The 15,317-nt window shown below is 44.8% G+C and overlaps 1 protein-coding gene across 1 annotated transcript; it reads left to right on the top strand.

Moving 5' to 3' along the window:
- Positions 1-1,290: 1,290 nt before the first annotated feature.
- Positions 1,291-7,551, top strand: KCTD12 (potassium channel tetramerization domain containing 12). Its single transcript, XM_032402831.1, has one exon. The coding sequence runs from the start codon at positions 1,507-1,509 to the stop codon at positions 2,488-2,490; it is 984 nt and encodes a 327-aa protein (XP_032258722.1). The 5' UTR covers positions 1,291-1,506; the 3' UTR covers positions 2,491-7,551.
- The last annotated feature ends 7,766 nt before the right edge of the window (positions 7,552-15,317 follow it).

The following is a 15,317-nucleotide window of genomic DNA, read 5'->3' on the forward strand; positions in this document are numbered from 1 at the left end:
CGCCCTCTCTTCTGTCCTCGTTCTGTAGTGCTCAGTAGCGCTATATTTTACTTTCCGAAGTCAGGGTCAGATAATCACCACAAATATGAAATTTCAGAATGTGTTGGGCCTGGTTAGGCTGGCACGTGGAGGGAGCAATCCAGAGGGCTCCTCGGCCTGGGAAGCCAGGGAAGGCTTGGGGCGGTGCGGGAGAAGGAGTGCTCCGGACTGCCGCGTGCCCCGTGAATGCAAATGTGGACGGAGGAGTTCCAGCACAGGTGGGATCTAGAGAGGGCCTTCCCAAGTACAAAGGCCCTGAGACAGAGGACGGCCTGGAAGGACCGCGGTGCACGAGAGAGCAGGCGCACCAGGACCTCTGGGAGGAGAAACACGAAGGGGCTGAAAGGTGGTTTTTCCAAATTACGTTAGATCCGCAAAACCTCCTTGTTTTGCGGCGAGATTCAGCGAAGGCTGAAAGGGCCCGGGAGGCGGAGCGGTTACTTCGGCCTCCCTACTCGCCCGGCAGGCTGGCCTCCACCCTCAGGGGAACGCGCCACCGAGTCACTCCTTGAGCGCACCCAAGTTCTCCCGTGGCCACTGCAGCTCATTTCCTCCTACCCTGAGGTCTCTCAACCAATGAGTTTGCCTCTCCACCCAGAAAAGCAACTATCGGTGACAGTTGTACGGCTGAAGAGTGAGGTGAGTTTTTTGTTTCTCGGGCTTTTTCGAGGCTACTCGTTAACGTCAACAGTATCTGGTCGCCTCCGGACTGGGGCGGCCCCTTCCTCCCTCCAGATTGTTGGCGGCTCTTGAGGACTTTCAGCAACACCACAACCGACCAGGGCAGCGCCACAACCCCAGTGTTTAAAGCGGCCAGTTCCGGAGGCGACCGGGCCGAGGCGGCCGCGCACTTTTCTGCTGCCCGGGCAGGGGGAACCGAAAAGTTTACGTCCTCCTTCCAGGCGGGGTTAGGAGGGGAGAGGGCGCCGTGACAGCCCCTCCGAAGGAAGCTCGTCTTCCGAAGCGGCCCGTCCCAGGCTCTGTCCACCTTGGAGGGGAAGAAAGTTGGGCGGGAGCGGGAAGGGTTCGAGCGCGGGCCCGGCGAGGTGGAGGTGGGGCGACTGGGGAGTCGGGTCGCCCCCGACGCGCGCGAGCCGGGGTGGAGCCAGCAGCCGGGCGCGGCGTCAGCGTTTAGGATGCAAATCGATTCCCCGCTCCGCCGTCCCCCCCCTCCCCCGCCCGCCCGGGGGAGCAAGGCTCCGCCGCTCCGCAGCCGCCCCCGCCTCCAGCGCGCCGCGGCGCCGGAGCGGGCGGCTCTACTTAAGCCGCGCGCCGGCCGAGACCCGGCACTCGCCTGGAGCGCGCGGGTGAGGCGGGCCGAGCGCACCGGGGTTCTCGGGGACTCTGCGCGGCTCGCGGCGGCGGCGGCCGGAGCGCAGGGCTGAGCCAGCGTCCAGGAAAGGCGGCGGCGGCTTCGGCGCGCGGCCCCGCTCCCTGCCACCACCCCAGACCGGCCACCTCTTTGCCATGGCTCTGGCGGACAGCACACGTGGATTACCCAACGGGGGCGGCGGCGGGGGTGGCAGCGGCTCGTCGTCCTCCTCGGCGGAGCCGCCGCTCTTCCCCGATATCGTGGAGCTGAACGTGGGGGGGCAGGTGTATGTGACCCGGCGCTGCACGGTGGTGTCGGTGCCCGACTCGCTGCTCTGGCGCATGTTCACGCAGCAGCAGCCGCAGGAGCTGGCCCGGGACAGCAAAGGCCGCTTCTTTCTGGACCGAGACGGCTTCCTCTTCCGCTACATCCTGGATTACCTGCGGGACTTGCAGCTCGTGCTGCCCGACTATTTCCCCGAGCGCAGCCGGCTGCAGCGCGAGGCCGAGTACTTCGAGCTGCCCGAGCTCGTGCGCCGCCTCGGGGCGCCCCAGCAGCCCGGCCCCGGGCCGCCGCCGCCGCACTCGCGGCGCGGGGTGCAGAAGGAGGGCTCGCTGGGCGACGAGCTGCTGCCGCTCGGCTACGCGGAGCCCGAGCAGCAAGAGGGCTCGTCGGCCGGGGCGCCGTCGCCCACGCTGGAGCTGGCTAGCCGCAGCCCGTCCGGGGGTGCGGCGGGCCCGCTGCTCACGCCGTCCCAGTCGTTGGACGGCAGCCGGCGCTCGGGCTACATCACCATCGGCTACCGCGGCTCCTACACTATCGGGCGGGACGCGCAGGCGGACGCCAAGTTCCGGCGAGTGGCACGCATCACCGTGTGCGGCAAGACGTCGCTGGCCAAGGAGGTGTTCGGCGACACCCTGAATGAGAGCCGGGACCCGGACCGGCCTCCCGAGCGCTACACTTCGCGCTATTACCTCAAGTTCAACTTCCTGGAGCAGGCCTTCGACAAGCTGTCCGAGTCGGGCTTCCACATGGTGGCGTGCAGTTCCACGGGCACCTGCGCCTTCGCCAGCAGCACCGACCAGAGCGAGGACAAGATCTGGACCAGCTACACGGAGTACGTCTTCTGCAGGGAGTGAGCTCCCCAGACCCCCTCGCGGCTCCAGCTCTCCCATCCCCCCTCCTTCCTGCCGAGGAGAGGATTATAGATCTCCCCTCCTATCCCACGCCTTTCCATTCCCCTGTCTCCCACCTTTAGTAGCTGGGTCAGGCCCACTCACCCCCCTCACACTTGAGAACCTGCAGCTGCAAATCCTCTCGGCTTCTTCGTCTTCTTTGGACCCCGCTAACCGAGAGAGCCCCCTCCAGTGCTTCCTCTGCCCCCTGACTCAAACCACCCCTCCCCTGGATTGTCCTTCAGTCTGGATCTAATGGGGGCAGTGTGGCCACAAAGTCACCAAGTACCTGGGGATGGCAGAATTGTTCAGAACCTGATTGGACCCTGTCCAGTGTGTAGAAGATTGAAATCCCAAGCCCTTTTGACTCATTAGCGGCTTAAGAGATCAGAATTGAGAACACTGGGAATAGTTAGTGTTTTAAAAGGTCATTACGTAACCTTTTGGCCCTCTTTAAAGGTAGAGTTTTAGAGGGCTGGATGGAAGACTCTGGACCTGGAATTAGGATCCCGTGGAGGCAGGTCAGTGACTACAAAATGAATAAAGTTTTGACAAGTTATAGGTAGAAGTAGGAAAAGAATCTAGTGCTGGCACAATGAAGGATCGTATCTCTTCCGTGCACAATGAAAGGTCTTCGCCTGTGGCTTAAACTTGTAGAAAGTCACTCTCCTGCGTTAGGAGGCATCCTTTCTCCTTGGCTCCAGCGCGCGATGCGCTTAGTTCGACTGGTCGACATGGCCGCCCTTCCTGGCGGGAGGGAGCAAGAGTGCTGACGCCGGCAAGGGCCAGACAGCCCAGGTCACCAAGCACTGCGGGAAGTCACCCGGCCGTGACTGTAAACGGAGCTGGGTAGTAGTAATGCACGCCGTGGGTATTAAGAAAGCCCGTATTCTTGCAGTGAATGGCAGTAGGACTTTAGCTTGTAAGACTTGGGGGGGTGGGATGGGGAGGGAGGAAGGAGGGGTGAAGGGGTGGGAAGGGAGGAGCAGACACATTCATTTATTATTTGAAAGGTGGAAGTTTGTGCCATCCGTTCGAGTACACGCACATTTAAAAAATAGTACACACAAACGTGCAAAGCATTTTATAAAGATTAATAACAGATCCACTCTTATCTGGCAGTTTAATGAACTAACTGTTTTGAGTCCTAAACTTAGAAGTTGCTGATACTTACGTAACCTAACCAAAGAGTTACCCAGTAGTTTTTGAACTTTAGTTTCGTTTTTTTTAAACTTTATTTTCTTGTTGATTATAAATCCTGATTTTAAGATCTATTAACGAGCAAAATCTGTCTGATTTTGGTTAAACTTAAGATCTCTTCTTCTTAAAAATCCGTATTTTCTTCAAACCCAGCCAATGTTGACTTCTGGGCAAACCCCGAAATCCTGAAAATGCCATTTCTTTCCTGCAGATGGTTTGAAATGAAGGTGGAATCTTTTTGGGTGACAGCTGCAGAGCCATAGAAGCACCAGGGGCTGCCCATCTGTAGGTGGCTGTACAATGACATGTTTTTAAGGCGAAAAAGTACTTACAAGTGGGCTGAGCAATAAAATAGTGTTTTAGGTAAATGCAAGAGAAACAGAAGGAGACCTGGTTGCCTTATACCTTTACTCTAACACGGAATAAATTCCCACTGCATATCCTGTCTACACCTTAGGTGAAGGGAAGTCAATCCTTGTCTTTCATGCTGTGTGGCTCCTTTGGATATTCTGTGATGACGGAGAAGCCTTTCCTTTTTCATTAGTTTCAGCAGTTTCTCTGAAGTATGTTTTTAAAGATTTTGTAAGAGTCGTTTTCAGTGTTCAAATTAGTGCTATTTTTTCTTCTTTTTAAAAATGAATCTTGTACTGTACCTGACTATGTCCATAACAGATACTAAGAATTGGAACAGTTTTATTCTTAGACTCATGTGATCCAATCTGTACATACCATATATAAACATTTTACACGAATCCTTTAGTTTTTTAATTCATTTACTAATGCTAGAAGATTTCCTATATTTACCCCCAGTAACGTGCATCAGATGGTGTATATACTAAAGCAACATGTTTTCATGAGTTTCTTAGATCTTTGTCTCTGGGGACACCGGGTTAGGAAAAAATACATAATTTTAAAACTGAGTTTGCTCCATACTTTTTTCCTGGCTGTTAGTTATGTACTAATAATGTGTCCGTTAACTGTCCACTTAAGATCGAGGTACCTGTATTTTTAACCCACTAATTCTTTTTTTTTTTCAATTGGTAAACAGAAAGATTTGAAGTCTTTTCATTGGAGTTAAATTTTTAGAAAGGTAAAGTTAGCTTTATGTATGAAGACTGTAATTGTAAGGGAAATGGAAGCAGAAATCCAGGAAGTTGGGTTTGCTTATATGTTGGGTGTGTTCTCAGAGTAGGTGATGCAACAGAGCTTATCTCTGTTCCAAGCCTGAAATAATTAGCAAAGTCGCTTTCCGGACAGAAGAGTGCCACAGAGATTTCTCCACACTGTATGGTGTTCTGTTAGATTGTGTGACAGAAAGCACATACTTGAGAACATTTTAGGACAGATCAAATCCACTGACAGATGGCAAGACTCTGGGATTCTGATTTTCCCTGTTCAACCTGCACAACTCCGGGAGTCATGGGAAACTGCTGAAGTTTTGTTTGTGCCACTCAAGTCTTAATGAATTTTATCTCGTAAAACTTTGAGTTGAGCTATTCCACTTCTTTGGGCGTATGGATCTTACTTCCCCACACACCCTGGCTGCCCTGCAGTGCTCCCCTACCCCTTTCACTATGTCAAAGACTGGGAATATAAATGGTTAGAGACCATAAACTGACTTCTTTTCCTAGGGATGACTGTCCCCTCTAAGGTTGGCTGTTGAAAAATGAAAATATTCTACTTCTAGCCCAAAGTAAAGGCTGGGTAGGAAACTCATTCTACGCTGGGTGGATCCTATAACTGTGGTGAGGTGACTTAGCATGGGCGCTTTGGGGTTCCCTCTCTTCCGTGTGCCGTGGGCCACAGAAGGACCCTTGGTAATCTACAAAGTGGGCTGGAGTGTCGGTGGTCACCTCTGAGCTTGGATGGGATATCGAGGGTCATACGAGTAAGCCCTCCAAAGATACCATTCAAATAACCTGGGAGAATGTTATAAATGATTCAGATAATTATGACTGCAGGAAGCTGACCCAGTGTGGCGTGCATTTACCATGGCTTTAATGACTATTTGGTTCATAAGTACAAGGGAGTGACATGAGATTTAACAAATTTCATTAAAAAAAAAAAAAAAGAATTGTTGACAGTGGTGGTTAAAAACACAGGCACCACGTTCAGTGCTTTTGCACCAGGTATTGGATAAGTCGCCTGTTTTTTAATACATGTAGACCATGAACCATAGTCAGATTGATTTTTCAAATTGTACGTTGTGGAAAATATTCCTTGGAGGTGTGAGACTTAGAAATTTTTTTTCCCTTTCAGTACTGTTTTTATTCTTGTGTTTCTTTTTCTGTGGTGGTGGTGGTGGTGGTTTTTTGTTTTTGTTTTTTTTGTTTTTTTTTGGCATTGATAGCAAAGTGAAAATTTGTAATACTAGCCAAAATTGTCTTCTCTTTCAAACCAGATCCATATATGGGGCCTGTTGCTTCTCTGAGGAAATGCATAATCTGAATTCTCAGACAAAAATGGGCGACTGGCAATGCTCATAACATATTCCAATTTTTATTGGAATTTTCCATGGAGTGTTATTACATTGAAGCCATGTAAGGTGAAGCTTTGGTAATTTTTTACTTTTTAAATTATGGTAAATTCTAATCTAATATTCAAAACATTTTGTACTCCACATGAAAAATGCTAAATTATGGTGCAAGATTTTAGAAAAGTATTGACTGGAGGGGTTGAATTCTGTAAGAATTTCTTTTATAGTCTCAATCATAAGTGCTTTACTCAACTGACTTAAATTTCTAAAATAGTAAAGGAATATTTTTTATTGTAAACTTAGCAGAGTAAATCCTTTGGAATTTCTTTTGTTTTTTCCTTATGATAACTCATTTAAAAACTGAATTAGTTTTCTTAGATGACATAAGTCTTTCTTTTGAGAATAAATAAAATACTCTTGGGTTTTCAGTGGCTATAGTACCTGATGCAAGGTTTCCTAGAGCCAGAAACAAGTTATGTTGAAGTTAACTTTTCTTTGTCACAATTTTGGACAATAAAAATCTTAAAGATCTTTGAATTTGAAGATTTAGATTCTCTACTGGGGACCTTGAAACTGAGATGGAAGAAATCCAAGCAGACTATTTACATTAGAGTTTAATCTTGTGTGGTAGGATGATGAATAGTTGATCAAGAATCCTTGTCACCTTATACATTTTGTGTTTTTTTCCCCCACAGGCCAAGTTTTTTGTATTTTAAATGTATTTTGAGGTATGTGAACATTAATTGTAATGTAAACTATTATACAACTGTCTTTGTGACTTTATAGGCAAGTGAATTTTGCCATTATTATTGAATACAAATGATGATAATTCGTTTGTGACCACCCACCCATCATTAGTGACATTTAATGACAAAAGTTTAAGACATCCATTGTGATGTTAATTATATGTTATTTAAATTTTTTCCCTACATCTGAAAAACTCTTATCTGCCAAACAATCTAAGATTTCCACAGAGCTCTCTGGGATTATGCAATTATTAAAAACGTTATATGCTAAGTGATACGTATCACTGAGCCATTTTCTCAAAATAGAAGGGCAAGGAAAAAAAATCATAACGATTATCAGACTTTTCTAATGAAACAGAAAGCCAAGAAAAAAAATCCCTCTATATTTTAAAAAAGACAATTCAGATGAGCCCAAACTTTAAGTGAGAATTTCTTCAACCATCTAAATGCTCTAGAGATTTTCGTTCTCCCTGTTCACAACCAGTTGTATAATAGACCTACTGGATACTGTTTTCCTTCCTGTGTGTGAAGTAATGAATCATTGATTATGTGACTTGTTATGTATTCTATTAAACACTAGAGAATAAAACATTCACTCCTTTACTTATTCCTTTTGGCTCCTGGGTATGGATTGGCTTGAACACTGGTCTGATTTCATTTAAGGGGTTAAGGACTGGGAATGAATGCTTCCCAGGTTGTTGTGGGGCTGATGATGAGCATTACGCCATCAGAAGGACTCCTCCCTGTGTAATTGGACCGCTTGGCTAGGAGTGAACAGGCTTTTCCCCTAGAGTTTCTTGCCAAGAATGCCTATTGTCAAGGTGGATTGGTACTCAATGTGGAGGAAGAGTCCTTCACATTTTCTTTGACCTCAGTCTTAGCAGCATGTGCAAATTGTTTTGAACATGGGGAATGAAGGTAGAGATGCCTTTTAAAGTTTGTGGAGGGGGCGGGGCGCCTGGGTGGCTAGTTGGGTAAGCGTCTGACTCCCGATTTCAGCTCAGGTCATGATCTCTGGGTCCTGAGATCGAGCCCTGTGTCGGGCTCTGTGCTAGGCATGGAGCCTGCTTAAGATTCTCTCCCTCTCTCTCTCCCGCTGCTCCTTCCTGGCTCACACTTGCTCTCTCTCTGTCTCTCTCAAAAAAAAAGTTCATAGGGAAAAAGAAACTTTCAGACATGCCTTAATTAAAAGTATAATTCATGAAGATAAATTTCCAAAGAATGTTGGGAGAAGATCTGCATTTTTATCTTAGGGTCTCTTTCCTGCATCCCCTCCAACATTGGTGACGCTCTTCTTGAAAGAGCACAGTGCCTTCCGGACTGAGAAACCAGCCAAGGCCAGGGCAGTGGTACCGGAAGCCAGGAGTGCGCTTGCAGAGTGAGCCAGGCTTCGCCCTTCCTCTTTGCTTTTGCCTGTACTTCCTCTAGATAGCTTTTGTTTTGAAAGTGTGTGTGTTTATGTGCAAATACACATATAAACAATTTGGTTTTTTGAAAAGTTTATGTGAAAAATTTAAGCAATATAATTTTTGTGTATAATAACAAGTCAATCTCCCTCCTCCAGTAACCCCTGGAGGGGTTTCCCCCCCCCCCCCCCCCCCAGGGGAACCATTGGTATATTTTTACAGAGTCATCCTATATATAATAAATATATATATATTCCTCCCTTTTTTCGATTCAGTAGGAATTACACCTGTCCTGTGCCCTGCTTTCTTCTTTGAACCACACATTCTGGAGCTCTTGCAGTGCATGGGTGAACGTGTAGCAAGGATGGACCTCACTCTACTTGATAGCTATGGGATACTGCACGTGATGGGTCACTGTCTGCATGTGGTGTCATTGATTTCACCAGTCCTTTCTTGATGGGCATTTAAGTTTTCAGTTTTTTTGTTTCTACTCCAAAGAGTGCTGTATTGAATATCTTTTCACATATGTGCAAATATATGACTCTTTTTTTTTTTTTTTTTAAGGATTTAATTTTATTTATTTGACAGAAAGAGAGACAGCGAGAGAGGGAACACAAGTAAGGGGAGAGGGAGAGGAAGAAGCAGGCTTCCCGCCGAGCAGGGAGCCCAATGCGGGGCTCAATCCCAGGACCCTGGGATCATGACCCAAGCTGAAGGCAGACACTTAACGACTGAGCCACCCAGGCCCCCCTTTATGACTCTTTTTTGTATGAAGTGATGCCAAGAGAGAAATCACCTGTAGTCACTGTTTTCTTCTGTAGTGGCTACAGAAATGCTAGGATTCATTGGGAGCTCTCGAGGGAATGGGGATGGTGGTAGATGGAGTAACTCTAGAATCATTGGATCTACAAGTATGAAGTTTTATGTGGCCTTCACACTGAGGACAAGTCCTCCCTCCCAGGCCCCCCATTTTTCTATTTCTGAAGGTTATCTTTATTCCATTTTTAGTCTAGGGTTTTTTTCCTCCCCCATGAATTATGGCTGACACTTGGTTTTTAGGGATATAATATAGAAAGAGGAGCCATCATGTCATAATGTTTTCTCTGGGGGGGAGTTGGAAAAGGATGGGAAGCTATAGAATAGATATGGGGCCCTTTCTGGAATATCAGTTGGACTAACAGATGTGTATATTTGAGTTGGGAAATTAAGTCATTTAATTGGCAGGTAATTTACAAAAAATCTGTTTTATTTTATGGAAAAAATGATAACTTTACAAGAACTTCAAAGAGAGAACCCAAAACATTAAAGATAGTCTGAACTTAAAAAAAAAAAAAGATATTTTGAACTTGTAAAATCTTAGGGACAGTTCACCCTCCTCTGTCATTAACAACTTGGTGGTGGGGTTGAGAATTTCTGCAGGTATATGCTGGGCTTGTTTCTTGATGAATAGTTGAGAGAAAATGTTAACCTCTTTTTTTTTTTTAAGATTTTATTTATTCATTTGAGAGAGAGACCGAGGGAGAGGGAGGGAGGAAGAGAGAGAGAGAGAGAGAGAACAAACAGGGGAGGGGCAGAGGGAGAAGCTGACTCCCCGCTGAGCTCAATCCCAGGACCTGGAGATTCCACCTGAGAGGAAGGCAGATGCTTAACCATCTGAGCCACCCAGGCGCCCCAGATTTTAACCTCTTAAGTTCTCAGCTCTATTCTGTTCACATAAGTTTCAAGGTCAATGTCCCTTTGGGGCCAGAATGCACCTCTGTTCCAATCACAGCCCCCTTAAGAGTGGCCTGTGGGGCGAGGTAGAAAGGAGGCACTCAGGGGCCACTTTAGGCCATTAATTCTTAACTTGGCTGCTGCAACTTTTTCTCACGCACAGTTGTCCAGCATTCATTCACTTATTCAAAGTCTCTTGAGCACCCACTATGTGCCAGACTGTGCCAGTCTGTGAGTAATGGGCCAGAATGAGTGAGCACTGAGCATTAGAAGGGAGCCAAAGAATAACAAAATAACTTGGAGGTGCAGGGCTAGGATAGTCTGAGTAATTGCTGGGGAAAGATAGGGGGATACCTGACTCAGCCTTAGGCTTCGTGGAGGAGGAGGTGCCAGCACGGAGGCTTAAAGGTAAAGGAGAGAAGGGGGGTTGCTTCTAAGACCTGAACACAGCAAAAACCAGAACCTCATGGGGGAAAAAAAAGCCCTCCGCGCCTCCAAAAAAAACAACCAGCCAACCAACAAAAAAGCTGGAGTGGTAGTAAGAGCCAGATCAGGGTGACCCTCATAGACCGTTAAAAGATAGAGATGTTAGTGTTTACTCAAGAATTTTAAGAATTTTAAGCAAGGTGTGAAATAATAAAAAATAATGCCACTTTTTCAAAGACCACTGGGAGCTCCATGCGGGATGGTTTGATGGGCCTAGGGAGTTGGAAGCCAGTTAGGCAGCTGTGTATGGGGTCAAGTTTATGTACATTAAGCCACATGGCAGAGCACCCAGCTGCGAGGGTGGGTAGGGTTTTGTTCACCTTTCTCCTCTCTTTGAACCTCTCAGGCCACACAGTTTTCTATGAGATTTGCTTGCAATGTATTGGGTGGAGCACCATGTTTGAATGAGGAATTCTTCTGTTAATCCCTAGATCTGAGAATTAAGAGACATTTTATGGAGTCTTTGAGATACCTAATTATTTAGTAGGCACTTTATTGAGCACCTGTTATAGTACATCAAGCACTCTGAAACACCAACTCATCCTTTCAGCTTCAATAGTCATTCACTGAGTCCCTAATATATTTGAGACACAACAATCTCCTTTCAGGTATGTTTTCTTTACCTTCAACAGTGGAGAGCAAAACGGTAGACTGGCCAGGTAAAGGGCCTTTACTTCTGACACTACCAGAAATCATGGAAAGCTTAGCACTGTTGGGCCTTATACACTTTGCATGTCTAGAGTTTTATGAACACTATCTTTCCCCCACAATTCTTTTAAATACCCTTGATAGCTACTAAGAATGATTTCCCCCCCTGTTTTTCAAAGGGAAAAAGATGAAGCACAGGATTGTGGAGCCGGAGGTGGTGTGGGAGGTGGGGTGGGGAGAGGACCTGAAGGGGTTTGGGGTAAGGGGCTTCCTGGATCAAGTGGGGGTCCCATTCCCCTGGACTTGCCTTGACATGGGTGGAGGAGGAGAGGACTAAAGAGAAAAGGACTGTTGCTCTTGGTCGTAATGGAGAAACGATGACCATTCCAACCTGACTGAGGACATGTTGTCTTTTTATTCATTGACGTGCAAAACTGTAGTCCAAGCAAAATTAGAGCATAAGAACAAGAAAAAAAAAAGATGAAGCACAGTAATGACAGATTCTAAAATTAGTTATTTGGACTTCCCCTTTGTTTTATAACAGTCAACATTTCCCAAGTGATTTACAAATTGTTCCTCATTAATTCATTCCCTCTCTCCATTCTACTACTTTCCAAGTGGGTGAGGAAGAGAATCTAAGGTTAGAACAAGCCCTCATTTCTGTATCTAGAAGGAAAAGGGCAGTAGAAGTATCTTCTTGTTTGGGCTTTATCTGTCTTCGAAAAGCACTGAATGAAACCACACAGTTTCGAGCGAGAGGAATGTGAAGGACATTGACCGGGAGTTTAGGCTCCCTGGTGACTTGGGCTGCTTGCTTCTACTTTATGCTGTAGTTTTAATCTTCACTTAGCCTTGACATTAATTTACCCATTTATGGGGGTTGAGGGGAACATTTATTTCTTTATATTTGCTTCAGGACTCAACACAGTACCTAGCCCATAATAGGTCGTCCATAAAAGTTTGTTGAATAAATGAATGAATGCTCATGTTCATTCATCCTTTTTTAGGTATTAGGGAGAAAAAGAATGAACTTAAAATTTGCTCTTTACTCTTTTTTGGTAACACTACTAAGAATCAATAATCCCTAAAAAAAAAAGAATCAATAATCCCTCTTTATACATATGTATTTTTTGAGAAATTATAACTGTAGTTTCATAAATAAATCAATAGAAATGACTGCCCTTTTATATGATTTGAAAGTCACAAAGGTTACAAAAAGACCTAAACTAATGTGGGTATTTTCTCTGAATAGTTATTAGGTGGCAGGTGCTCCAAAACCCCACATCTTGACAATGTTTCCATTTTATGATGTAAGTCAAGTTCACTGAGAACCATGTTATAGGCTTTCATCCAGGGCTATTATTTATTACAAAGTTTTGAAAATCTTAACTGGAAAGTTTCAAGAGGTGCCCCTTAAGAGTTGTAGGAAAGAAATTTGACCTCCCTGGAACACTGGAGTATACGGTTCCAAATGTTCTGCTGGTAAGGGTTGTGGGTTTTTAAAACGACAGTTGCAAGAGCTTAAAAACAATAAATGATCTGTGCCATGATGCTCTGACCTTACAGTTCCGCTCAGAACCACGTGTGTTCCAAGTGTTAAGTACTTTCCATGAGCTGATGTCAGAGCTACTGCTATTAGGTCAAAGTGTTGCCTGCTCCATCTGGGAGGGTTACTTTTAAGATATAAGTAAGAAACAACTACAGTGCTATGGACTGGATGTTTGCGTCCCCCCAAAATTCGCATGTTGAAATCCTGATCCCTGATGTGATGGTGTTCGGAGGTAGGGCCTCTGGGAGGTGAATAGTTCATGAGGGTGGAACCCTGAAGAATGGGATTGGTGCCCTTAGACAAGAGACTCCAGAGAGCAGCCTTGTCTTTTCCACCATATGAGGACACAACTGGAAGCTGGCTGTCTATAAACCAGAAAGTGGCCTCTCTTCAGACACGAAATCTGCCAGTGCCTTGATCTTGGACTTCCCCGCCTCCAGAAGTGAGAAGTAAATGTTTGTTCTTAAGTTCCCCCAGTCTATGGTATTTTTGTTACAGCAGCCCGAACTATGACAAATAACAGTGAAACTTTATCGTTGGTATTTCTCCTCTGGAATGTAGAGGTTCCTTCTCCTGAAGGAAGAATTCTTAGAAGAATTAGAAGAATTCTTAGAAGAATTCTCAAAACAAGTTTCATGTGATTATCATCATACAGTTTAATTCTAGGTTGATAATTCTAGGTTTGAGTCAGTTTGGGGATAAGTAAGAAAATCAGTGCTTTGTTTTAGTTTCTGGATCTAACAGATGAAGAGAGTCTTTGGGGCTTGAATCCTTTGACATTTGTCTTTGATCCACTCTGTGACATAAGTGATAAATCTGCCATTGACTTCTGGTTAAGAGCACGGTATTAACTCTCACTTAGTTACAGCAAATTAAACAAAAATGATCATTAACTAAGAAAGAGCAGGGAGAAGGAAGTCATTTCTTTAAAAATGTTGAAGTTAAAATTGCCACCCGCTGTAGTAAGAAACTATGGGAAACTCACCTTTTTAATTGTGATACACAGTTTCCTTATGGAGTTTTAAAATGAGGGCTAGAGTGCCATGAGGATCATTGTTAGTGGTTCTGTGAAAGACAGGGATCTTGGAGACATGCTTAGTGATTATCAGTGCCATCCACTTCAGTCTTTGTCTCTCAGAAAATGAGAATCTGCAGTTCTAGTATAAAAACCAATGTAGAAATGTTTTCCTCAATCCAAAGTTTGGAGTTTTGTGATAGTTGGGTAGTATGTTATGTTCCAAAGAAGTTGCCATAGACTTTATAAGAGATGTATAGCTAAAATAAACTTTATTAATAAAGCTAGGGCTGTGGGAAGCTAAAATAAACTTTATTAATAAAGCTTAATGGAACTTCTGTCTTCCTTAGTAATTAACACTTTGCACCTGTTAAACCAAAAATGGTTTAGTCTAAAAGCCAAAGGCTTAAAACACACCCACACACACCCCCTAAAAAGAAAAACAAACAAAAAACCCCAAATGAGCATGCTTTTGTTTTAGTATCCTATAAGCAATGTCCATAATATTTTTTAAGCAAAATGAAGTATATTTGTTAAAAATAACTTTCTAATTTTGCAGATACAAAACCATAGTTGTCTAGTCAACCACCCTGTACTCTATGTACTGTTGGAAGCAGCCGGAAGCTCTTGCACATATTAATTTCCCCTGGAGGGGAAATGGTGAGAGGACAGGGTTAGTCAGGCATTGGGTAGCAGGAATGTATGAAGCATAACTATGAAAAGGCAAGAATTCTCTTTTGATATAGGAACGTCAAATTAATAAACCCATATAAATCCTGTAGGTAGACTTATCTTTACTGCAATAAGAGCTACCGGAAATTAACTTGAAATGATATTTAGCAGATTATTAGTAGACAGAAGGGAGGGGCTATCTGTTAAAAAAATTTGTGGTGTTAGAGAAGATAAAAAAGTTCCGGAGACGGGTGGTGGTGATGGCTGCACATCAATGTGAATGCAGTTAATGCCACAGAACTGGATATTTAGAAATGGTGAAATGGGGGAGGGGTGTGCGCCTGGTGGCTGGGTTGGTTGAGCCTTCGACTCTTGGTTTCTGCTCAGGTCATGATCTCATGGGTTGTGGGGTTGGGCTCCTGGGGCCCTGCACTCAGCGGGGAGTCAGCTTGGGGATTCTCTCCCTCTGCCCCTCCCTCCATTGCACCTGTGCACCCCCCCCCAGATAAATGAATAAATCTTTAAAAAATACGGCTAAATGGTACATTTTCTGTATGCGTATTTTATCACAATAAAAATAATATGTGTTTAAGGAAGATAACATAAAAAAATAGAAAATTATGAAGAGAATAAAAATTCTTATGTAAAGCTACCAAAGCAACATTGACATTGACATCACCTCTAATTACAGTGAAGAACCGTGGAAAGTTGCTCTTCTGGTTGTCTTATGCCAGTAACATAATGCTCATACATATTTGCAGTTCTTCAGTTGGAAGAGTTCTGAATCATGCAATAAAATCAGCCTAATAACTTTGGGTAACCTTTTAATTTCTGAAAATTTGAGAATACATGTTTGTGTCAGTATGAGCTTAAATTTGTA

Source organism: Phoca vitulina, unplaced genomic scaffold (genome assembly GCF_004348235.1).
Source record: "Phoca vitulina isolate PV1807 unplaced genomic scaffold, GSC_HSeal_1.0 scaffold5, whole genome shotgun sequence".
Taxonomy (NCBI): Eukaryota; Metazoa; Chordata; class Mammalia; order Carnivora; family Phocidae; genus Phoca; species Phoca vitulina.